This window comes from Nymphaea colorata, chromosome 9 (assembly GCF_008831285.2).
Source record: "Nymphaea colorata isolate Beijing-Zhang1983 chromosome 9, ASM883128v2, whole genome shotgun sequence".
Classification (NCBI taxonomy): Eukaryota; Viridiplantae; Streptophyta; class Magnoliopsida; order Nymphaeales; family Nymphaeaceae; genus Nymphaea; species Nymphaea colorata.
In genome coordinates this window covers 21,805,490-21,831,889 of record NC_045146.1, presented here as the reverse complement: position 1 = coordinate 21,831,889, position 26,400 = coordinate 21,805,490, and the positions used below count along the sequence as shown (strand labels likewise).

At 39.5% G+C, this 26,400-nt stretch overlaps 3 protein-coding genes across 4 annotated transcripts; 1 reads left to right on the top strand and 2 right to left on the bottom strand.

Moving 5' to 3' along the window:
* Positions 1 to 108: 108 nt before the first annotated feature.
* On the bottom strand, positions 109 to 7,588 carry LOC116260905 (uncharacterized). 2 transcript variants are annotated; one of them, XM_031639439.2, is made up of 8 exons: positions 7,024 to 7,588; positions 5,469 to 5,603; positions 4,735 to 4,858; positions 2,373 to 2,803; positions 1,867 to 1,943; positions 1,626 to 1,761; positions 752 to 955; positions 109 to 438 (listed from the first exon to the last, which is right to left on the bottom strand). In XM_031639439.2, the coding sequence occupies exons 1-8, from the start codon at positions 7,474 to 7,476 to the stop codon at positions 379 to 381; spliced, it is 1,620 nt and encodes a 539-aa protein (XP_031495299.1). In that variant the 5' UTR covers positions 7,477 to 7,588; the 3' UTR covers positions 109 to 378. The 2 variants fall into 2 exon arrangements, with proteins under 2 accessions (XP_031495299.1, XP_031495300.1); XM_031639440.2 differs by having other exon boundaries at positions 827 to 955.
* Positions 7,589 to 9,928: 2,340 nt separating this feature from the next.
* Positions 9,929 to 11,629, top strand: LOC116260990 (E3 ubiquitin-protein ligase PUB23-like). The gene has a single exon (XM_031639559.2). It carries the CDS (start codon positions 10,101 to 10,103, stop codon positions 11,349 to 11,351), a length of 1,251 nt encoding a protein of 416 aa, XP_031495419.1. The 5' UTR covers positions 9,929 to 10,100; the 3' UTR covers positions 11,352 to 11,629.
* Positions 11,630 to 15,061: 3,432 nt separating this feature from the next.
* LOC116259903 (uncharacterized) lies at positions 15,062 to 21,426 on the bottom strand. Its single transcript, XM_031637891.2, has 5 exons — positions 21,005 to 21,426; positions 19,441 to 19,646; positions 18,628 to 18,726; positions 16,843 to 16,916; positions 15,062 to 15,633 (listed from the first exon to the last, which is right to left on the bottom strand). Exons 1-5 carry the CDS (start codon positions 21,282 to 21,284, stop codon positions 15,351 to 15,353), a joined length of 942 nt encoding a protein of 313 aa, XP_031493751.1. The 5' UTR covers positions 21,285 to 21,426; the 3' UTR covers positions 15,062 to 15,350.
* Between the last annotated feature and the right edge of the window lie 4,974 nt (positions 21,427 to 26,400).

Sequence of the window (26,400 nt, the reverse complement as noted above, 5' to 3'; positions counted from 1 at the left end):
GTTTCCAAGCTTGAAATGTATGTCTCCATGTCTAATCCATTTTTTGAGGGAGAGTTGAAAGTTGAAACTGAAAGTTACATTGTATCAACAGTCTCGCCAAATAGAATCTAAACCAACCAAAAGAATACGTGTTCTTTTGTTCAATGAACTGAATTGCTTACTATTTATTTACATACAACAGACGCCCTCAACCACTAGCCACAATTAACTTTATCACTAGTCACAATTAAACTTTGTCTGCATTGATTTTTTCTGAAGCACCAGTATGGCCAGAATAAGCATGTACGCCATCACCATTTTGTCATGCCCTAGGTGCAAAAAAGTCTAAATAGAGAAGGCCTCCGCTTGGGGAAAAAGATGAATCCACGTGAAATCACATCATTTCTGTAGTTTGCAAACATTCATGAACTTCTGCACGGCATTGTGGTACTGGGTCCCCTGCAGAACAATACTTCAGCTAGAGTCGAGAAAAAATCAAACAAAATCAGACGCAGCCCTTAATAAGAAACATGGCAATAAAAAGACACAAAACCAACAGTTCAATTAAAGGATAATGCACAACCTAGGACTTGTGCACCAGCAGCACCACCTACCCACCAGTAGGCAGTAAGCATAAGGATTGTTCATATTGAGTGTCAGTTGTTAACATTCTTTTATCAGTATTTTGTCTTGAGCTTTAATTTTTCTACCAGTCTCTTGAGCCTCAGGAATAAGTTTCCTGATGGGCTGAAACCAATAGAAAAGTTCTCACCTCCCAGTAGAGCTGACCGCAACTTTCACACTGCCAAAATTCAAAATTTCTGTTGTACAAGCACTCAGGAATTACTTGCATGCCCCTTGCAGCTGCAATAGCTTCTTCAGTTGTTAGTGGCTTCTGAATGAACCTCCCATTGCATTTGATACATCTTGACATCAACTGTTCCTCACAAATTTTCAATTGGAATGTCTCAATTACCTATACAGAGACAATAACGGGTGATAAGAACCTGAATGATTCAACAGGTTCCAGCAAAAGTTCAGCTAAAAAAAAAGCACCAGAACTTTGTGAACCAAATGTTGACCAAGATGGAACCAGACACTCGGGTAAAGAACCCTATCTGTGTTCCAAATCCAGGCAAAGATTGAAGTTTACATCTAAACCTAGGAGGATACTTGTCTACACTGTTTAAAAGAAGAAAAGGAAAAGAAAGACAAAACCAATCTGAACCATGAAAGAAATTACAATGTCAAACAAGCTATGCATTACAAACTACCTTTCTGAGACTCAATTGCACAAATAGACGACTAGATGTAACAATATTTTATCAAACCTTATTGACATGAAACAATTTGCGCGGTCTTATCTGCAGAAATTATATAAAGAATTATCTACTTCCAATGCATCAAGGTAGGATCAGCTTCCTTTAACAAGCTTCCACAATATATCTCCAGTAAGCATCGCTATGCTACCAGGGTTAACAATCAGATGGGATGCAGGACCACCATAGCTCCTCTATCACCAGGTAACCATGTCATTCAGATTACGACAACAAAGGAAGGCAATGTTTCTCAGGGTCTCATAACAGCTTCCTTGTCGAAAACAAGAGAAGAAATACTGAGTTTTAGAATCTTCTTTCTATAAATACCTCAATCAGTTGGTCCTCCTTAACAAGATTTTTCACTCTGTATATATGATTTCTAGACAAATATTGGTGGTTCAACAACTTTCTATCCCGAGTCAAGAGCACCCTGTTCTCTTTTACTGCCTGCTCTATCAACTGCCTAAAAGATAAGGAAAAGGTCAATAACAGGAAAATCATGTTATATATTTCAAAAATAGAAACTCCACTCAAACTAATTTTATGTATATATCACAATGTCCAAAACCTGGCTTCAGGTTTCTTTGATCGTGGAGTTGCAGCATCTATTCCCACACAGCGAAGCTGTTTAGCTAAGCCTTCTATCTGCAACAAGAAAGACACAATTAGATCAAATCAAGCATCTGATGAATGCTAGAGTAACAGAAAAGTCATTATCAGGTCATATGTGAACTCGAGATTAGGCAATAGAAGGGATCTTTCTACGGCAAACATTAGATAAGCCAGTTGAAGAACATAAAATGGAGTTGATGCTCATAAAGAGAAAGGTCAGACCAGAAGGTACACATAAGAACAAGAATTAGGCTTTGATTGCTCCTATCAAACACTTACGACCAACACAAGCATTGGATTCCAAACTTATGTATCAACCTATCAATTAATAATTTCAGACTTACAACTCAAGAAAGCTACTGCTCAACTTAAAGTGTAACAACAGATCGATGGTCACTCAATTTTACAAGACATATGGTACCTATTTCAAGGATGAGAACAGAAAATGCTCAAGCTCCTTACCATTACATCACAGAGAAATTTAGGACATCCATCAGCTGATGAATCCCATGGAGCAGGGCCTTGCCCATCACTGTTGTCCTCTAACAGTTCGTGATCAAACTTTGGGGCTCTTAAGGTTTGCCTCCTCCTGCCTCTTCGACCAGCAGTCTTAGGTTTTCTATCAGATTCTTTCAAATGGATTTTCTCCCCATAGATATTTGAAATTCTTAAGACTGAACTTTCAAAGGAATGGCCTTGTGCAGAAGGGGTGGATAGTACAGATACATCATTTATTCTTGGAAGAAATCTAGAGATCGTCAATTTCACAATATCTGCTGCTGGTAAAAGCTTATGTGTGATAAGATTTTGATTAGAATCTTCTTTTATAAAAATAACATTCAATCCAACAGCAATCATAGATTGTAGGTTGGTGAAGTCAAGCCGCAAGTTTCCTGTCACATTATCAAAGTATGAGAAGGTAATATCGCCCACTTAATCTTGCCAATGTTAGTAAATAAACTTCCCAAAACCATACATGGCAAGATCGATCTACTTTACAAGATTATAATTGTATCTCAACCATATAAAGATAATACAAGGTTCAACTGAACCGAAAGAACAGTACAATGGTACAAAAAATCAAAAACCAAAAAATAATGACAAAGTGAAGACAAAGAACAGCAGACAAACCTAGAAAGATTTCAGCATCGTGGAAATGCAAAGAGAATACCTAAGGAAAAAGAAATTGTAGAAGGAAAGGTATCTTTAGGAATGAACATAAACCAAAACTAGATCATTTAATGGTAGCCAGTCAAAATCACTGGAACAGCCTCATACTTCCCATCCATGGAGTGTAAAACTACTTGAGAAACGACTCCGTTGAAATTTTAGAACTGGAAATCAACAAGCGAGTCGGAAGCAATTTGACTATGAAGCATCAACTTGGAAGTAACATGGAATCTAAGTCCCATGGGTGCGGGTATAGGTTCAGGTATAGAGATGAGGGTACAGGCACAGCAACTTCAGAAAATCTGGGTATGGGTATGGCAGGGTATATATATGTATATATACAAAATACCATAAAAAATCCATAATGAAAGCAACAATTAAATGAACAAGTGATATAAATAAACAGTTGATGCTAATAATCAAGAACTCACAAAACAGAATGAAAACTAAGATGAAAAACAAGCTAAATCATGTAAATATAAGTAGTTTGGATCAGTTTCGATCCAGAAAGTGTCTAGGCGTGTCCAAGTATCCACATTGCTGTGTCAGTACGATGACACGAGTACAAGGACCTTATTGAAGAACTCCTGTGACTTGGATGGAAACCATATAAGCAGGCATACCAGAACTTTGAAAAAGAAGAGGTTCTGGTAGAAATCATGAACTGTGAACATAAGAGTTGAGATTCCTAAGGGAATGAGATGTCAGTCTTGAAATCTTCCATCTTAGGATCAGGATTCTTAGGAGAACCAAAAATCCAAACATGAGATTCAAGAATTCTGAATATGGTGATCAAAATTCCTATCCCATCATAACGGTTCCAGAAGGAGTCAGAATCTTCATGGCTAGAATACGGACTCCCCCTTCCATGAGAACCGGGGTTCGTGATAAAATCCCATTATTCTTCCTCGTTAGTGCGATTTCGTTGCTTACACATGTATCTGTAACTGTGACCCAGCAACAATGGAAATGGAGCACTACGGTGAGATGCTTAGACTTAAACAAATGAGACTAACAGAAAAGAAATAACACAACAAAATACAGAATAATCAGTGGCAGGGTCACAAAATTTGCTCTTTCCTCCTATTTTCTTTTCAGTCAGCATCTTGCATAATTAGGCAGAACATATGAAATCATACACTAAAATTCCATCATTTAAAAATGTGCCTTAGAAATTGTGTTTTTGCATGATAAAGACATCAACTTTTGGAGGCTCAGTTTCCACCTTTTGAAAGAAAATCGCCAGAAACGAGCTCCCAAGATAAAAGTTTCCAGAAACGATGGGCAGCACTCCAAAATAACTAAAAATATAATTTCACTCAATATGAACCCCAGAGAATCTCCAGATGATCAAGTGCATACACTCCTAATGTGTTTTCTTCCCTGCAAGTTGCAAGATGCTATACTGGCTAGTGCATCATTAAGGACACAGAGAATGAAGCTATGGCATATACAAAAACCTAACAAAAAAGTATTGGTAGTTAAAAGTCACCAAAGATGACACTCCTTTATCTTTTAAAATTAAAAATTAAAAAATAACCATGCATGTTATTGCTTCAGTTAGCTTTAGTAGCTGATAGCTACAAAGCTAGAACAGCCACAACCACACTATGAAATATGAAGATAATGTATAGCATGACTTCCAAATGAATACCTCCTTTTAGGAACCTGGACTGAAAGATGATAAATATTTCAAGCAAGCAGTGCACATCTGCTGCAGCATACAGAATCTGATCTTCATCAAGAGGGCGATGTGACCAATCACTGCATTGGAGCTCCTGAAATTATTAAAAATAAATAATCTAACAAGAATATTCAACTCAAACTGAATATATAATATTGAAAATACACAAACATGTGTACGTATGCACAAGTTGCAGTAAACAGAAAAAAAAAAGCAAGTCCAACTCTTGATAACATTGGCTTCTTAACATTTAAATCAGAGGTTTCTACTCCTAACACATGTGAAACATAAATGGCAAACACTTTCAGATGCGAACGAAAGATTATTGCTTAATTACATATTCATGAATGTAGCATATGCTGAATGTCGGCCAACTATTAAAGCACAAAATAGATATTGACATAAAGTGATAAAACATTAGAAGGCTCCCACTCTTGTCATTTCATACAAGTAGACAAAGGGCAACAAGGGAAATGCAGGGGTACAGTAAGCAATTTCTTTCTTTGCAGGTGTTTGTTAAGAAGCTAGTAAATGAACGCCAAGCAAGCAAAAGTTCAGGAAACATCCACCAAGCTAACATGCACCATACTCTTTCCCACATAATAAAGTGAAGCACTTAATTCAAGGCCAAGACAAGTTAAAAGAGAGCAATTCATATTGACTGAAGAATCAAAACAAAAATGACAAGGAGATTTAGAGCAAACCTTGGAAAGATGGACTCCAAGCACTTCTTCAGAAATTCTTGCTAAGCTTTTGCTCTGCTTTGGTGTTGTCCTTCTTCCGTGATGCTTATTGTGCAAAAGATTGTAAATGCTTGCAATATCTAAATAAGGCTCAACCTGTGGCGGTTAAAGAAAAGAAAACTGAAAAATGGGTTCCAGATAACGGTGACAAGGACAAAACTGTAAGGAAAAACAGTTTTGAAAGTCAAACTTCTCAAAATGATGACGTGCAGCTGGTCCTGGAAGGTACAGTATCCTACATGCCCGTAACTGATTCCTCATTGAAAAAGGTGCATGATGAAAATTTACTAAAGGACTTTTTTTTTTTTCAGGATTCCAAAACTGAAGATTTGAGAATTATGAAGTTTCAAAGCACTATGCATGACAGAAATCTTATAATATGCTACATTTGAAATTCTTCAAAATCCATCTTTATGGTGAGAAGAGCTTTTAAGTGAGAAGAGCGGGTAATCTGGTCCAGCAATTTAAAAAATAATAAGAAAAGGAAGAAAATACATCCAACAAATTCTAGGTCTTAGACATTAACGTCCATGAAAGTTTTTCCTTTTTCCACTATAGTTTCCTTAAATCACAAGAACATCGGGAGGATAATCTACCAGAGGATCAACTCTTGTTTGTCTTAAACATTAAGAAATACTTCATCAAAAAAAATATGAGGATTGTCCAGTCACAATTTGGATGATGCTAATATAATCAATAAAATCGTCTTCTATTTCAACAACAACCAATTGCTTATATACTACATAAAGAGTTGAAACTTGAAACCAACGATTACGCACTCTTCTGCTTGAGTTTCGACCATCTACGTGAAGGGTTAAAAAATGACCAAGAAGGCAAGAAGCAACTACAACCCCATCTGTATTCTAAATTGAGGCATTTTTATTCCAATATCTAGAGTCAGAGAACTCGATTTTATTTGGACCTCATCTAAATGAAGAACCGAACAGCTAGGGGCAATTGGAAAGTTCTTCGAGAACTTCTAGCCACAAACAACCATTCAGACCTAGACCAGAAGTGTAGAGAATTTTAAACTACATTACCTACAAATTTTTCTCCAGCGGAGTCCAGTTCATTACACGCGTGCAATGTCTAAAATAACAAAGCTACCATATGGAGTTACCTTAAATATTATGCAGCATTCATTAATCGGGTTCAGGCCATTTATAGCTTCTTACTTCTGTTATTTCATAGGAAGGTCAAAGAATGACTAATGCTAAATACGGTTAATCATATGAATGTACCTAAAGCGATTGAACCAATAAGGAGAACCCGCCAGAGAAGAAAAAGAATAAAGGAAAGAATGAAAAGCGGCGCATCTCAAATCCATCGCGACTCGCGAGCGTAAAAAATAGTAAGCCATTTATGCACCATGGAAATCGCCCCGAAATGTGAACCTCCAAGACCCAAATCTAATCCCTGAATTAGTGTTTTCCATAGAAGAATACCAAAAGTCATTTTCAATTCACATACACCAACAGGAAATTTGGGAAAGCAAAGAAAAAGGGCTCGATATCACCTTCTCGAAAGCGGACTCGCATCCCTGAGAGGAGAACGTAGAAGAAAGATAGGCTAGATCCTGCTTGAACCTAAATCCTAGCTTCAGAATATTAGGCGAGCTGAACAATTCCCTTAGTGCCCCGACGATGGTCGGGAGGGGCAGAGCGCGAAGGTCGACAAGGAAGACTGTGCCGTTCTGGACGACGGGGCCACCGGTCTCACCTTCGCCGGCGTTGCAAACCAGTAAGCAGGCGATCTGGAGGAGCGAGACAATGGGGAATGAGTTGCGGGAGGTGACGGGCTTCCACTCCGCGTCCAGGCCTACCACACAGGAATTGCGGATGGCCCACAGGAGCCGCGGGAACTCGCCGGAATCGACACCCGTTACCTGATGTATCTTGTGGCGGGGAACGCGGAGGGGCTTGAGGGGAGGCAGGAATGGCGGGGGCCGGCCTCTCTCCCTCGCATTCATGCCGGCAAGGAACTCGATTACCCGGGAATCCCAGCGCCGGCAAAGAGGGGAAGGAGGGGCGGAGGATCGAGGCCGTGCCGGTTGCCGCCGTTGGCTATCGGGTCGGATCCACGTTTACTTTGATCCTCCAGAGAGATCCAGGTATCCGGTCAGCTCTGCTCCAAGTCGGGTATTCTACCGGATCCGAATCTAATCAATTGTAACAGGAATGTCAAGGCATTGGATCCGAAATCGGACAATGCCTAGTCTGATATTGCCTAATTCAGGCTTGGATTCCGGTGAAAAAATAATAGAATTAAATTCGAAGTTGTCAAATTCAACCGTCATTGAAACAAGAAGGATCTTATAACAAATCTGAATTCATGGTGCTAATTTTAATAAGGAATTCCATTATTTAAACATGAATCAGTATTGAACATTGAATAATTATGTTTTACAATCTAATCGCCATATCCAAATTGGACTGGTGTCTAAAAACTAAGGTTAGAATCAGAGATAAAGACATGTCGTCCAACTAGATTAAGACTGGGCATCAGGCAGGCCGGGCTGACGCCGGTGGCGCCGCCATAGACCACATAATCAAAGCCTTTAGCATGAAATCTTTCTCATCACCTCAGCCATGAATGTGATCAATTTTAAAGTCCAAGATTTTCTCTTAAACAACCTTTTGAAAGTAGCTTTTGGAAGTTCGACTTGATAACTTAGTTATTAAATTTCTCAACAGAAGAGATATTTAACCGATCATCTTCCCCCAAGACCAAGCAACAAGCTCATGTGCTTTGATGACATCCGACATGATAACAGGAATGAAAGGTCAAGTATATTCAAAACTATGGGTACCCACAAAGTATATCCCCTTCGAGTGGCGAAGGGAAAGCTTATTCTTGAGATAATACTGTTGACATCGAGTGTCACACTCTATGATTTTTCTAATTGCAGATTTATATTGAGTGTCCGAATAACCAAAAACCCACACTGAAATTTTTTCACTTGCAAAACTATATTTAATAATCAGAATACATTACTTTAAAAAGTCCATATAAAAAAACAAAATTAATTTTGAAAATAAAATTTTGCAATTACCATATTGAGCCCCACGTGGCACTAGATGATTTGGTTAACCTGGGATGGGCCACGTCAGCCACTAATATGGCCTGTGGGCTGAGCTGACTTTCTTTTCGACCCCAAAACTTGAGGCCGGTGGCGTTGACCAATTATGCAATTTGAATAACTTTTTAAGCTAAAAGCAGAATCAACATGGGAAACCCGTCAGGTTTGACTTCGAGAAGGCGCGGCTCCAGCCTTGGCTCGGCTTCTTGGCTGAAAGTTTGACCAGACCGTTGACTAGGCCCGGTTCGAGCAGTGCTGGTTCACTTCCAACGTTTACCAACATGGGAAAAATATCTTAAACGTGCAAACTTTTATTGTTTACCAAAAAAGAACGGGAAACTTTTTTGGTATGCGTGGAGCCAAATCTGTGGTAAGAAAGCAATAAAGAACTCGCAGAAATATTATTGCTCATTTAATGGAATTAGATGAGAAGATTAAAATTTTGCAGTGAATGACAGAGATGTTTATGGCAAGGTTTTCAGTATATGGGCACAAGGCCACGCGATTTCTTTCTAGTTTTAGATTTGTTTTTTTGTTGCTTAAAAAGGTTGTCAGAAATTTAAGATTAAAATGGTTATTTAAATATTTGGTGTGTATTTTTCATTCTCTGATTTGAAATGGGTATGTTTATAAATGTGAGCAGTTAATAGGATGTACTTAGTTAACATATAGTTATTTTGGCTGTTTTATTTTTCAATTACCACTCAACTGTTCAACTTTTGAAGATAAATTATCAAGGAATTATTGTCTTCTGATATACAAAAAGTAGTTTTTAACTTAAAATGACAACCACTCTTTCTTTACACTGGTGAAAGATTATTCTTGGCTTCAAAATGAGTGTTTGTATCGGTTTTTTTGTCAAAATGGTAGGCAGCTCCTTTGAAATTCTTTTTCAAAATAAAAAACTTATTTGTTGTATATGTAAATGTTTGACACTTTTGTAATATTCTCTATAAATAAAAAACAAAAAATCTTGATACTAGTGTGTGCTAATAAGAATATACAAATGACTAAGATTAGAGTGTCTTAAATGTATCATAAATTAGAGCTAACATCGAAACCATATGGTCCTTTGTCTTCGTCAACATAACTGAATCTGGGATCCATCACATCAACCGGAATCGAAGCAGAGTTGCTGACTTGAGCCAAGCTGACGCCATTGAAGCTCAAGAGCCATAACCTGAGCTATCGCCAAGTTGAGAAGTTGGTGACGTGCAAAGGTCAAAACCGAAGCTCTGGTAAACGCCTTTGTCCGTGTGCAAGAGAGAGAGAGAGAGACGGAGGGCTTCCTCTCCTTTTTATAACATTAGCTCCTCCTGCTTCTTCCCATCCATAACGCTCACGAGTCGGCTGTGATCCCCAGGGAGTCCCCAGAATTTAATACCTCCCCTCCTAACTTCCACCACCATCTTCAATTTCCACCGCCACCACCACCTTCAACCTTTCCGCTCCCTCTCTTTTCTCTATCTCTTTCCCTCTAAGCGTTATTCAGAAACCAGGGCTTACCGTCTGCAATGGATGGTGTTCCTGAAATTCCTCCATTCTTCATCTGTCCGATCTCTCTGCAGATCATGATGGACCCTGTTACAGTCTGCACCGGCATCACATACGACAGGGAGAGCATTCACAAATGGCTCCTCGCTTACAAGAAGAAGACTTGTCCTGTTACAAAGCAAGTGCTAACGGACCATTCACTGACACCCAACTCCACCCTCCTCCGTCTGATCCAGTCATGGCTTGGCGACAACCCCTTGGCCGGCCAAGCCGAGGGCCTGCTGGAGACGACCCCCACCATCGACGGCGAGAACGTCCGGAAGCTCATAGACGGGGCCAAATCCCCAGTTTCCGATCAATTGAAGGCTCTTAGGAAGATCAGGTCTCTACTGAAAGAGAATGAATCCAATAAGAGGTTGATGGAGGAAGCAGGTTTGGCTCCGGTGATGGCTTCTCTTGTAGCGGAGAATTACGCTCAAGACGTCGCCAGCCAGTTTGATCAGAGTGAAATCATTGGGGAAGAAGCATTGAGCACTCTTTCTCTCCTTCATCTGTCACCAGAGACAGCCACTCGTCTTGCCGGTATGGACCTCATAACGTGCTTGTCATGGGTATTACAGAGAGGGAGTTATAATGCTAGAGTACACGCTGCCACTGTCTTGAGATCCGTCTGCAAATCCGTTCAACAGAACTACTTGATGTCTCTACAAACGGAGCTGTTCGACGGAATCGTGGAAATCTTGAAGGACCAGAACTCGAACCAGGCGACGATGGCCGCACTTTCGATACTCATGGAGGTCTGCCCATGGGGAAAGAACAGGATAAAGGCAGTAGAAGCAGGCGTTGTGCCTGTTGTCGTGGAATTCCTGGCTGAGAATAATGAGAGAAGGAAGTGCGAGATCATGTTGGGAGTGCTCGAATTGCTGTGTGGTAGAGCGGAGGGCAGGGAAGCCTTCCTCGCTCACCCTGCCAGTGTTGCAGTTGTGTCGAGGAAGATCTTTAGGGTTTCTCATGTCGCAAATGAGAAGGCAGTGAGAGTGCTGCTGTTGGTTTCCAAGTATTCATCGTCTTCTTCTCTGATCCAAGAAATGGTCGACATGGGTGCTGTTTTCAAGCTGTGTATGGTGCTACAGACAGAATGCAATTTGAAGACCAAGCAGAAGGCCAAGGAGATACTAAGACTACATTGGAGGGCTTGGAAGGCATTCCCCTGTGTTCCGTTTCATGGATTATCATCTGTCCTTAGAGCAGTTGGTGAAAGCAGTTCATAATTAAGCTTCATTAGCATTGCTCTTTATCTTTTTTTTTCTTCCTTTTTTACTGCAGTTGCTTCAAAAGTCTCTTTGATGCAATTGTATGGTTCTTAGGGATTGATATGTAGAAGGCAAAGAACCAGTGCTTGAGGCACAAAATTAAGGTGCTCTCCTTATTCAGCATGTTCTAAGCTGGAGTTCCGCATAATATTCAACCAGATCTTAAGAACCCTAGTGGCTCTCTTTGGACAATATGTACATAAATCCAATTCCTGTTTCAAAATGTGCATATGTAATTACACATGCTCGTTTCAGTAGTACTGCCACATTATCCAGTACAAAAGAGAAAAAAAAACTGAATGACAATTTTGTTTTCCTCAATTTCTTTGAAGTTCCCACTTCTTATTCTGCTTATCCTTCTTCATCCTTTTACCGATATTGTTCTTATACATTCTTCTTACCATTGTTATTATGACGAGGATTCGCTTTGATTGTGGGAATGAAAGGTTTAATTTCTATGTTGGTGGGTTGGTTTCGATGGAAGCAAGCTTCAGGTGATCAATATGGCTGCAACTCGTGCATATTTCAGGTCTTGCATGTGCATGTTAGGGGAGGTTGGGATAGGCTTCAAGATATCCGTGTGTCTGTGGCTGTGCGTGGGAGAGAGAGAGAAGGCTAATTGGAAGTAGAGAGAGTTGTTCATGAATTCGTAGTGAGTTATATGATGGCGCATTCATGGATCTTGAGTTGGCCATCTTAATAATTTGAAGCCTGCTTTTAATGGTGTCCACCTCCCCCAGCTGACTTCCCATGGTGGCAGACCCCACACCAGTACTCCGATCATTATGGCTGACAATGGCCTCCCTCTGTCTCTTTTTCTCTCTCTCTCTCTCTCTCTCTCTCTCTCTCTCTCTCTTTCTCTGTGACAAAAGTTGCCAAACAGACCCTTCTCAGCAAGAGAAAACTATTACAGCCTTTATCATTGGTGCTTTCTGCAAAAAAGTATACGATTTGTTCTTCTTTTCTTTGAACCTTAGGATGAAAATGTACAGATCGGCTGTTATGGGACACCCGAGTTCTATGGAACTGGGCCTCCTAGGGCCTAGGGAGTCAGGCTTTCTCACATGTCACCATATTTAGAAATGGGAAAAGTTCCATGGAAAAGTTTTCCCAGATTAGGGTTCAGCCGCACAAAGTAAATCTTTCATACGAACCTCTTTCGGCTGCGGGGTGTTTGTTTCACCAGGCGTGAGTGAAAGACCCTGCTTTGCTTCCAATGGAGTAGCTAGGGTTTCACGGACTATAGAACAGGTTTCATGGCTTCGGTAACTCCGTTTTGGTTCAGGGATGAATTGGCTCAACGGTCGAGTGGATGTGCACGTTCAAAGAACGGTTCCTCGATAACCACAATAAATGAAAAAAAAAAAAAAAGGGTACCACTACCTTTTTTTCTTGCAGAAAAACAACCACATAATGATTCTCATTTAACCCTACTTCAATGTAGAAAAGGTGTGAGTAATCACTTGGGCCAAAAATCATGTGCAAGAATCGGCCTTTCAAGTTCATATATATATAAATATATATATATATATATATATATATATAATCAACATTACCTGGCCGTACAAGGAGGCTATAAATGCAGGAGACCTTGGCCATTTTATTTTATTGAAGTGGGCTAAGTATAGTTTCAAAATTTTAATATGTCTCAACATAATTTTTTAAAATTTTTATATGGACTTAATATATATATATATATATATTATTTATTTATATTTATATAAAAATTTTGAGGAGAGTCAAGGCCCTGCCAACCCCCTTGTATCAACCCCTGGTAAGAGGAAACCCCACTGCTCAGGTGATAAGCCGAAACACTCTTTCCTTCCTTTGTCTCTAAGGTCTAAAGTTGCATCAAAACTTGGGTGAACTTACGGTTACTCCCTCTAACTCGAGAATAGCATCTATAACAATTTATAATATAAAAAAATAATGTCAATATGAATAAAACTGACGAATGAGCTCTCACCGACCCACGAACCTCACCACTTGCACATACACTATACCCCTCAAGACAGCAAACACCTTTGTTGTGGTTGTAAAGAAGCCAAAAAAAGGAGTAATTGAAGCCTAGTGTAGTTGATAAAGAGGAGGTAGGGACCTCTACAGGCTTATGGAGACCAAAGTAAAGTATGTCAACCGGGGTACTTGTCAATGATAAGAACCTTAATTTCCCTTGACCTAATAATGAAACGAAAAGGCTTTGAAGTCAGACTCAGGCCAAGCCAAACGCGTCGCCGTAAAGCCACCATTAGGGTACCAGATTCATTCAGTCACAAGTCAATTCGACGAGTTCGCCAGCCATCCAAACCGGCTTCCTCTCATCCCATTTCAAAATGACTCATTTTGTTTGAGATCCACTAAAGACATATATTTGTAGTAGCATCACACCTTTCCTCCTCTGATTCAACTTTCATTATAAGGATTCCACTTACACCTTTCCTCCTCTGATTCAACTTTCATTATAAGGATTCCACTTACTATCCTTCTTCCATCGACACCCTTGCTCCTCCCTCACAAGTTGACAGTCTAACCCTTAGTCACGTCGAAGCTGACTGCCAATAGTGATCTCTTTTTACACAGTGGCATTTTTTGCGGTCACAAACTGATGCAGATCGGCACTCAAACTCCCCATGTGAAGATTGGTCAAACCATGTGCCTTCATGAGTCAATACCAATATTTAGGTTTTTGACTTCTTAAAAGATGGTTTGAATGCATGAAGATGCGGCAACCGCTGGTCGCACTCAATACTCCCCACCTTTCCATTTGGACGGATGATAGTCAGAGCCAAATAGGTTCCTCAACTAAAGGAGCTTCTTTTTTTGCTTTCTTACCTTTCTTCTTTAATTTATGGTACTTTGATAAATAGACTTGGCTGCAATGAGATTCTGCATCTTTGTCAAGCAACCATTGATTCCAAGCATGTTGCGGTTGACCCGCCAACCTGTTCCTCGTGTAAATGCCTTTTCAGATGTTGCGTTAGCGAACGAGCCGAACAAGCGCATGGAACTAAGCCTTCAAGCTTAGTTTAGTTTATCGTCGATCAACTCTATAAGCTGAATAAAGAGCACGAGCTGGCTCCTTTTCCGGCACACATTTCATTTACAGACCTTATTCCGGCTCATGTTTTTACATTTCTTAAGCTAAACTCAACTTCCCTAAGAACCGTTAAATAAAAGCCATGTTTACCATTGCCAATGAATTTTAGAAAAAAAAAATGGTAACTGCTCTTTTTCAAATGCTCTTTTAAGGGTAAGTCTAGTGGGGCAGTTGCGCGGATTTACCTGCTTTTCAATTTCATACTTTGTTTGAGACGCCTGGTTAAGTTCTCGTTGTGCACTTGGTTCTTTATCTTTTATTACATTCGCATGTGAAGGGAAAGACAACTCCAAACCTAGAATTTAATCGACACCCCAATTGATTTTTTCCTCTGAATCGAACACAAACCTAAGCAAAGTTATCTTTACATGGCAAATGCGTCCAAATTGACTAGGTTGGAGTGGATGTCCAGTAGAATCCGTTCCATATCCAGCCCTAAAGCAAAGAACTGTATTAACATTTTTTCTCTTGAAAAAGTGCTGGTACATGTATATCACCTCCCCTCTAGAAGCGTATCTTGAAGATGGATAACCACTTTTCGTTCCGGCGCCTCTTTGCGTTCACGTGCAAATGTGTAAACGAGAGAGTTATTCGTGACTCCGTTTTCATAATAATACAATGCAACGCCAAATTTATCTTTACATGGCAAAGGGTTTTTACTACAACCTCGTATATGCAGTTGAGCAGGTTGCCAATTCGCCTGTTTCATATGCTCAGGCGCCACAAGAGCCCTTCGATGAATTTTGCCCTTCTCCTTTTACCTTTCTCGTGCATTCCCCAAAGGTGTCCCAAATTAATGACCCTACAGCAGTGAGCGTTCAGGACGCACCAAGGAGTCCTACTCGAACCGGTCAAGAGTTTCAGTCCCATTCCGAATACAATTCCAGCGAATTAAGCACCCTACTTGCATGAATCTGGAGCGCCGTTTGCCTCTGCTCCAAGTCCAGCGTCGAACCAAACTGACTCGCTGCCCAAATGAGTGATGCGCATTTCTCCCCAAGAAGATGCCTCAAGTCTTCTTCAGCAGATGCCAAGGGATGTTTGTCCCTTCCATTATGGCCATCAAACATTGCCGCAGAATGCCTGCTCGCCGAAGGAAGAACATGCCCCACCAGCAAAAGTAAGAACTCTCCACATTTTAATCTGAAAAAAGTGAAGTACTTGGATGTGTAAGCCAGCTGCCAATAGTTTCTTTCTTTTTACTGTAATATCTGAATTCTGCAATGCATGTAAATCTGTGAAATGAAGGGCAGATTTATGCATAGCAAGATTAATTAACTCTTAGAATAACTAAGACCAACGGATACACTCTTTAAGGTGGTATATCAGGTACACAAAATACTTTGATGAGTCAGTCACCCTATTGCAAGAAACCAAACTTTGGATTTCATGCAAAAACAGTGCACTCACTAGGGAGAGAAGTCCCCAGAATTTTACAGGCAATAGATGAAATTTGACATGAAGGATCAAGAAGACTAGAAGTCGATGAAGCACAAACAACACATAATGCTAGCAGGAAGAAGAATAGACGCTTATGACAAAATTGAGGACCTTCAACTTGGCTTCAGAAATGCAACAATTGTATCCACAAAAGTAGCAAGAAGTTAGTGATAGTCAGATGAACTTAAGGAATGAGGAATAAAACCCTCAGCTCACAAACGTTTTCATGAGAAGGTACATGCTAGAAATAGACAGCAGAGACTACAAAGAGCTTATATGACCAAGGTGTATGCCAAAATAGAAATCAGAAATGGTCTCAGTAAGGAAGTTTCTAGTTAAAAGCTTTTCTTTTGTCTCAATAGAATCAAATCTTTAATTGATAATGAAAGGCTCGCATCCTTATGATATTGATACCTGTTTTTCTCATAAAAGGTAACTCACTTGTAATCACAACTCCATATTTTCGCTCAACAGGCTACCTTGAAAAGCTAAAGAATAGCAGCCATAGAAGCAGATCGTGGTCTTTACCCGTGTGGAATTCGCAGTGTGAACCCAAATAAATGACCCACACTAGATTAGTTAAATCACAATCCAATCTTTGAAAGTAACTTTAGAACAAAGGAGATCTATCAAAGAAAAAGCAAAATAATCAAGGGCCATGAACAGAAGAATTAAAATAAAGGAAGGATCTCCTTTTCCATGCAGCATCACAACTAGCAAAATCCAACATGGCCATCAAAAAAGCATTGCATAATGCAGAGAAAACAAATAAACCGCCATAGTTCTTTACCATATCACCTAAGAAACAATTATCTTGGTTTCCCAAAGCAAAGGGAGTAACAATTGAGTCAAAATGGTACGCAAAAAGAAAGAACACAAAGAACAGCTTGTGATGAGAGGATAAAATCATACCTTATATTTTCATTCACTTGTGTATCTTTTATAAGTTCTGCAACTTTGTGAATGCCATGTCCTGCTTCAAAATCCTTGAACAAATAACAATGTCCATATTACACTACTTCAACATGAATAAAATTGCTCAAAAACTTTTGATTGAATTGACAGTAACATCTTGTCTATCAGTCTCCAAAAAAAACAAAGCACAATGTTGTCTAACAGCAAGAAGGCAAACTCCCAAATTTTCGTTTTAGCATGTTGTGAAATGGTGAACATAAACATTTTATGAAGCGAATCATCTTAAAGCATGGAATGCTTTACAAACGCCACAACAAGAAGACACTAAAACATAATATACAAATGCAGAAAAACATGAACAAAGTCATTACCACAAGTCATCTTTCATTTCAGGTGACAAAAAGGGAGAATACAATGTAGGAACTACCTACAAGCAATGTTATCCGTATCGTACGATACGGACGTGTATCGTATGATACGTATCGTATAGGTCAAGAAAACCTATACGATACGTGTTTGAAACACGATACGCATTTGTATCGTACGCGTATCGCCCGTATCGTGCGATACGGGGGCCGTATCGTACGATACGAGCGATACACCCCCGTATCGTACGATACGGGAGAAAACACATATTTCTTTATTTTTTAAAAGTTTAAACACTCTTCCCCCTCTCTCTTCTTGTATTTAAAGACTCCAATAGACGTAGGAGGGAGAGATTTTGCCCATTTTCATAAAAAATAACCAAGGATTCATCAATTTGGGAGATATTATCGTTGAATCAGGAAAGATGATAACTATATGTTTTTGAACTTATAAAATTGTGATGTAATCTAAGTCCTAAAACTCCAAGTCCTAAGACTCTAAGTCCTAAGATTCTATAAAATTTTCAAGTTTAAAATCGTGATGGATGCTTATATGTTATTCTTGAAGATTTGATTTCTTATTTTTGAATGTGTCGTTGATACACATGAATGTTCCTTATGTATGATGATCTTTTTTATATTTGAATATATTTTTCTTAATTTCTGATTTTTTGTTCATTTTTTCAGATTTTTAATGATTTTTCTCTATTTTCTAGGATTTTTAAATATTTTTTAAAATTAAAAAATTAATTTTACGATACGCTACGCTACGTTTGCGATACGTTACGATACGGCGTATAGGTCGGCCCGACCGATACGCGATACGCTACGGCTTTTATAACATTGCCTACAAGTACATGTTGGATCATAATGTTTCCAGGGCTTGCCACAGCAATTTTTCTTTAAAAAGGTTTGTTTGATTGCTGAATGGAAACACTTCTTCCATAAGGAGGGCGTTCTGTCCTAAGTGTTCCATGGCGGGAGATGGAATGCTTGAAAGACACAAAGAGTGTTCTACTTTATGTGTTCTTAGTGCGCCTTGCATGACAAAGCATGCTGGAACCAACCACTCTGTTCTTGGAAATAGTACTTCTTCCAGCAACCAAACAACCTCTAAGGTAGCCTTTGCTTTTGAATTTCTGAAGCAGATACATTGTTGTTTCTCACAGTGAATATTTATATCACACTAGATGAATAGGCATAGAGCATCAAATAGTTTTAGAGAACATACAGTAATATACTTTGAGTATTAAATGTATAAAGTACCTCCTTGCTTTTGAATTTGTTAATTGAAAATTTTTTGTTGTTTTTATGATACTGCATGGGTAATGGTGCTCTACCCAATGCAGTTTGTAACGATAACCACTTTTCAAGTAGCAAGATACACAAGCTTAAATTTAAGTTGAGCTTGACATACCATCTGATTAGCAGGTGATTCAAGCATTAAAGAAACAATAGCATCCAAGCATGCACCCTGCTCAAGCACACCTCGAGTAGATAATATGTTCAAAAGTACCTACAAAAAATAATCTGCTTTCAGAAGGTCTGAAAATGAACATGAAGATAATATCACAAGCTTATTTCTATCATTTTTTCTTACTCAAAGAATTTCTTTCTTCTTTCTTTTCTCACATTTGCTTCCTAGACTAGTAGAGTACAATTGTATGGAATATCATTGCGTTTTGGAAAAACCATATAAATGGAAGCACAAACATAAAATCCTACCTATATCTGCATTTCGCACAAGTTGCTAGTCTATGTAACAAGGTCTTTTCTAATCCTAAAAGAACTTTCACAGACTTTATCAGTTTACACTTTACACTTTACAGGCCATACATACAGGTTAGGTGAATTAGTTGCTAACTCCTATCTCTCACAACCTTTCACCATATTTATCCTATCACTATCAGTGCTTTGATATCTAAGAAGTCTATGAACCCGGTTCATACTTTGACCAGAAATGGAAACTCATCCAACTCTTTTACCTAAATTTTCAACAATACCAAGTTATCTAAAGTTTCTAAATCAATCACTCGGTTGTCCTTACTCGAACAACTCAACAGATGTAGATATCGAAGCATGGGATGGAATGAGAAGGTCACGGAAATATGATTTGCAGATTGCAACTATTATCCTGCAAGTCCAAGTAACGTGAGACTTTTGTGCATCCAAAGAGATCAATTTTCAAGTATGATCACATGAGCAGACATTCTGTCAGAGAAGGCCTTACCTTCACTCCTCCATGTTTATGAGCCAGATTTCTGCTCTCCTTGTGAAGGATACAACATCCTTCCAGAACTCTAAGAGCCAAAGCCACTTCGCCATCTGTGGCTGGACTGGTTATCTGAAGAGGCTCAACACTGTATATATGATCCAAGTCTGGCACATGAACCTCCTTCGGCTTTGCCAGTGTGTGCTCATATAGGACAGGGACAACTGCAATAATGACAGAGCTTAAGCTTGAGAAATATCTACAGGGCCATAATACTCACAGAAGAAAAATGTTTGAAATGAAAATTTTTATACCAAACAAAATGAGAAGAAGGTAGAGGAAATATCAACCAAGCATCTGGCTAAACATGATCATGAGAAAAAGAAAAAACTGTTAGTAAAAGAAGCAGCATTCTTATTAGCATTGTCATTTGAACGATGAGAAACTAAAATGCAATAAGCATCAATCAACAACGCATACTGATATAGAGGTCCAAATATTGCCTAATGCCTTGCAAAATAGGTTTAACACTGTTGCCGACGCAAATTTGACAGATTTTTTTATAGCAGGAATTGTACTTGCAGGAAGAGATAAGTTAGGAGCAAGGCAAGCTGAGATAAGTGGTCCAGGTTCTCCACCCTAAAAAGTAAAAATCTAGTAGTTGCAACTTGTATTAAATGTCTTTCAGCCTTTCATGTTCAAGAACGAATTGATAATAACATAAGAAGCAGCAATGCAGGAATTACAACTGAAACGGACTCAAAGAACATTGATGGTCAAACTACGCCCATTTCTTTCCTCATAGTAAAGAAGAAGATCATGATTCTAAAGAAATAAAGCACCACAACCATTATTGTCCTTAAATAAAAGGCCCGCTTTTTCGATTAAAGGAAAAATAAAGAGAACGTCAGCGTTCTAATCTTCCAGAATTATAACGAGTCTCTATCCTAATAGTAAAAGTAAATTGTAATCATTGCATCCCTTCTAGAACTCAAAAGTTGCTTCCTTAAAGTCGAAGGAAAAGAAAATCATCACGATCTACCCATTTGAGATTTCTAGAACCCCATTGAGTTTCCGATACCTAATGGGAAGTTCATGATGCAAGGTTTATGCCGACTAGAGCGAATTATGAACCACCGATAAGCAGATCGGACGTGAAGCTGCAATCAGAGAATAATTTTTCCTGACAATCCTCTAGTTCTGAAAAGATTTTCGACCACAATTTTCACTCCGTCAACACCCAAGCAAAAATCGACAGCGTCCAACTAAATCAACTCCACGATTCTACAAAACAACGACATAATCGCCACAAGAAAGAAATTTACGGGGCTAAAAATATCACCAGATTCTGCCAAATCTAGAACAGCTCAGACATCAGCACAGCAACACAAAATCTACTGGAAAAGAAGAAGAAGAAGCAAAAACGAAAACAGTGTTCACTAAGCAATGAAATGAACCCTAGTTAAGAGGAAGAACGCACAACGCGAATCGCCTTGAATACGGAAGAAAAAGGAACCAAAACTCGATCTACACTGAGAAGACAAGTGACCTTCGACAAGAACAGCCCAAAGAGAGAGAGAACCTTGGAGATCGGTGGAGGACTGAGACTGCTGGAAGAGGCGGATGGCGGGGTCGGACTCGGAAACAGAGCGGAGGAACTTGAGGAGGTTGCGGAGGGCGCGGAGGCGGAGGAAAGAGAGGTCGGCGCAGGCGTCCCTGAGGCCGCTGCGCAGCGCGAGGGTCACCTCCCTATAGAGCTTCTGCCTCCCCAGTGACTTCGACAGCTCGGCCACCGGCGAAGACTCGTCCTCCGCCACGGCCCCATCCTCCTCCCGCCACAATCCCCCTGCCTTCAAATGCATCTCCCTCACCCTCTCTCTCTCTTAGCCTCCGTTTTCAGTTTTTGTCTCCTATCTTCGACAAGAGAAGGAAATCGAGTTCTGGGTCCCTCGGAAGTAGTCGACTTCTTTTCATGGGAAACAGACCGCTTTCGTACCAAAATTTCAGTCTTTCCACCATGAAATGAAGGCCAAAAGATCCTCTTGAAACTTTCTTCTGTATTTTTCATTTTCTTTTATAATATGATGCCCAAAAATCGCATTAACTTTCTGGTTTTCCAACTACTAAAAATCATATTAGCTTACACGTACATATATATAACAAAATACTCTTAACACGTAAGTTATTTATTGACATAATATTAATGAACCAAAGACTGCTTTTAAGACGTGCCAATTATTTATGCTGTGAACATTAGAGTTAACGAGGCATCAATTTTTAAATATTCGCAACGTGAAAGCTCGTAGTTAGCTAATTATTAGGATACAAGTGAACAAATGTAGGTGCCGCTGACCTATGACTTCAAGCACCAACGTTTCCTCATTAAATATTTCGGTCAGAGCGACCGACCCCTATGATCATTAATCAGTCCATGCATGCACGCATTTAGTAACCAACTTCGCAAGAACTTGATGGAATCAAACTGATGACCAAACTATCTCGATATTCCATTTGCTCTAGTAGTATTAGAGAACGGCTGCATCGACCAGTCTAGGTCCATTTTCATCCAATATGAATCCCTCTATTTACATGCCTAATGATGATGGTTAGGCTTATTGTTAAGATGAAAGTGAAAGAAAGACCCATCTATCTAACTAACTAAGGCTGTCTCTTCTTTTTATTTGTCCTAGTCTGCATGGTTGAAATGGATGTGGACCTGCGCAATAGGCAAAAAAGACCAGTTAAAACAGCTGTGCCGAACGTTGCATGAATCTGCAAGACCCACCTGATGTTGAGCTAACTAAATTTCTTCGGACTTAAACCTGTTGTTCTATGTAAGCAACACAATGGACACGGGACGAGGATGGTAGACAGTCATTCTTCATTTTGAAGTTTCGTAGCGGCAATCGGCAATCTTCTGTGTTGTAAAAGGAAAGATACGGATATCTAAAATTGAAGCATATCGGAAGCATCACCCTCAAGGAATTCATTCAAGTTATAAATTCTTAGTTCCAACCAAAGCACCAAAGAATTGAGTCTTTCATAAGCAGAAGCAGAGCCATATATAGGAGTTGCCCATTAACATTGTCAAAGATTTGTTTTGTTACATACATATAGTGCCCCTTTGAATATCAAAATGTGTGAATAAGTGCTCCACCGGAAATTTTTCTTTGGCTCCGCCGCCACTGTTCGTAATAGGCCAGCAAGCCTCCACTTTGTGCCTAATTGGTCTACAGCCGTCGTCAACAATTAGCCCAGTTGATCACGGAGCAGTTGCAGATCATCTCCATGAAAGCAAGCTGGCGAGGAAGCCAACTGCATGCCAGCTTAATTTACGTGAATCTTCATTGTTCTTGCAAGTTGTAACCAGAGAAAGGATTTAGCGTGAATCCCGCTCAAGACATATTTCTCCAATCAAAACTTCGGTTAGGGGTTCTTTCTCTATATCATTTTGAAGAAAACAGTCCGAGTCTTTCAGGGCCGGGTTTGTCTCAAAAATTTAATGGGGGTGAAAACCTTTCTGAAAGGTTTGACCCGCGTTTGATTCAAGATAGAAGGGCAGGTGAAAGCTCGGTCTCCCAGTACATACCCTGAATTTTTGTTCTTTCTTGTGTGAGGATTAAGAAGTTTTGTTCTCGAAAGATTTACAGACATAAAATCTGAACGCAAGAAGACACTTTCCAAGACTTTCTTATGTCCAAAAAAGGGAAGGAACTGCTACAACCAAATAAGACTTTGAAGCAAAGAAAGACAAACAGGGTAGTTTTAGTTTCTAGTCATATTTAGTCCCCGTTTGTTTCAATATAAAAACCACGAAAAAAAAATCATAAAAATTGAATTTCTGTATGAAAAAGCGATTGCACGAGGAAGGTAAGACTGAACCTTTCCATGAGGCAGCTGCATCTGTAACCGTTTAGTTAATCACGCGTTTGAAACGAGACTGCAGCTCGATGAGTGGAGTTTAGGAATGTACAACGAGCAAGAACGAGATCTACTCGAACTCGCGCGTATGCGGTTGGCTCGAACTCAATTCATTTATTAAACGAGTCGAGTTCAAGCTTAAGTTATGAACGACTCAAGTTCGAGCCAAACAAGCTCGCATCGTTTAAACTTGACTCGGCTGGTTTGTTTTTCATTTCTCCTCTTTGACTCTCTCCCTCTTTCTTATTTTCCATTTTTCTCTCCTTCCTCTCTCTCTCTCTCTCTCTCTTTCTCTTTCCGCCTCTCCTTCTACTGAAGAAGAGGAAGATCATTATTCACTGACTGGCCTAAATGAGTCAAGCTCGAGATTAGACTCGATTAATCGACAGGCTGGCTCAGCTCAGGCTCGACTCACTTGTTGAACATTTTTAGTGGAGTTCAAGTGAAAACCTAATCTCTTGTGCTATCATATTGGTGGTGGTGTGGGCAATTGCCCACACCAGCCCACATAATTTTACTTATTTCTTTATCGATACTTCTTGGTCATTTCGTTATTTGCATACGGACTGCCCTTTGATCAAAAGTTTTTGATGTAATAATAGTGTCCTTAAGCAAGAAATTTTCTGCATATTTTTTATTTATTTTTTTATTGATTCTTTTAATATGAGTAGCTAATTCGCAACCGACTCGCTTGAATCGGCAAACTCGGTCCCTAAAGCGGTTTTATAAACACTAGATGGACGCTCAATTTTCGACCCTCAACGTTAGAGTTGTGTTTGTTTGTTGCAGATGTGTGATTTGTCATCTCTTATACCGAATTTGAAAATCTATCAATTTAATATGATTCTAATATGGCATGCTTTTGCAGATGTGGCAAAAGATCCATGGTGGTTGATCAAAGTAAGGATATTTGGTCGGATCTAAGATCCACACTTGAGATCATCATTTTAGTTTTTGCATTCAGAAAAGGCTGCATTTAACATCAAAGGGGAAATGGTCAGATCTTAAATCCATAGTTCTAAAATCCTGAGAATTTAAAATCTGAGCCTTTCAAATACCCTCAAAAGATCTCACATCCATGTGTTTAAGGCTAGACCTCTCCTCCATCCGACCTTAAACCCATGGGTTTTTGTTTATAGTTTGGATTTGAGATTCGTGCTATTGAGATAACATGTTTGTTTAAATTAGAAATCATAAGGGGTTGTTTCCTATCTCAATCTTTGAAGCACATTCATAAATAGTTATGAACTATTCTCCCTCACCAAACAAACTCTAAGGGGGCATTTGATATGTCTAGAATCATGGAATTTTAGAATCAAAATACTTATTTTTTAAGAAATTAGAATTATTAAACAAACAGAGTATTTTGTTTCTCGAATTAAGAAACTGAAACCTGAAATTTTGATTTCATTCCAGTTTAAGGAGGACTTATGATTCCGGAATTTTTATTCTTGAATCAAAATTCCAAACCATTAAACGCCCTCCTAAGTATCACAACTGTTAAAAGCAACCTTAGATTTGAGATGGGATGCTATAAAACATTGCGTGCAATTAATTACCTGGTAAAAGTCCGCTCAATTGTAGCTTGAAAACCGGACAAAAACAACAAGACAACAGTTAGTTATGCGATGAAGTTGAAAAGGGAGGCTTTTACAAAAAAGGATGCCGTTGATTAAGGAATCAAACGGTCTTGATGCGTACAAACCTCTGATCCTGTCCCATAGAATTTAAACTCGACTAAAAACGTTCAAATTCCAAGTCCAAATCCAGATGTGATCACACAGAATTTGATCAATAGAGATCGATAATAGCTGGATCAAACCCACGTCCAAACAGTTTGGATCAATGTGTGTAGAGACCATGGCTGGTTCAAGCGTTCAAATCTCAATGGAGTGTCAGTATTCAACTCCAATTATAAAACTTCATCCAAAATATCCTTCAACCAATAATTGAATTCAAATTTCCTAACCAAATTCAACTAAATGAAATTAACACCAATTCAGTAATAAGATGCATCTAACCCAGTTTTCTACATAGGAGCACAGTTCATAGTTTCTCTTTTCTAAGTGTTCCTCGCAAACAAAGACAAACCGACCATCTTTATTTAACTCAAACAAGTGAAATTTTAAGTACTAAAGCAAGGTTGTAAGTTTGGCAGATTTTTCGCAAAAAGAAAAGGGAGCGGTTCGAAATTCGGAACTTAGGGGGTTCTTTTTCGTATTTGGCAAAACAGTGAGTTAACGATGATGGAGGGGTCATATACTCATATGCCATCCATGTCGACATGCACATGCGCATAATCTTTCGCACATGATCATAGGAAACGAATTGAGAAACGAGACGGGCTTCCTCCCTTCATCGGGCATTGTCCTTAAGCATATCATCATCATCGTTCTCCATCATCATCACCATCACCATCACATAGACGTCCCCAACGGCACAGTGGTCCCACCCACCTTCTCCCCTCATGATGGGGACGTGACGGGGCATGAGGTGTACGGGGGGGGGGTCGGAGAACGTGGGGCCCAACCGAGCTGTCCCCTCTTCACCAGGCACTATGTCCGGCCACGTAAGGAAAAAAGGCGGGCCCCACAGGGCTAAAGAAACGTCAGTGTCTCTCTTCCTCCCCCCGACCCGTGGGGTCCACAGATGTGGGTCCCACTTAGTGGTTCCCCACGTCTTGATGACGTGGCTTGCTGGCTCAAGCACCAGGGCGCACGGGCCCCACTTTAATACGTAATGTGCTGCTGCCCTGGTACTGCAGGCACACCCTGTTCAGTGAACAAACATCCTATTTGCCTTTTTCTCTTCTTCCACTGCTTTTTTCTTTTTCCTGGCGAAATTTTAAATTTTTTTATCATTTAAATAAAATAAGTAATTGCATTTTATATATTTTATTTTTCTAGATCATTTCCGTCCATTATAAGGCTGCCTTGGACGTTTTTAACTGAAGTTGAAGTCACAAAAGAATAGCAAAGTTTCATTTCGTGAGCTTGTAAGGTTGTTGAGTATAAGCAAATTCTATTTGGTCCAAGAAAACAAATGTTATACGAGTCG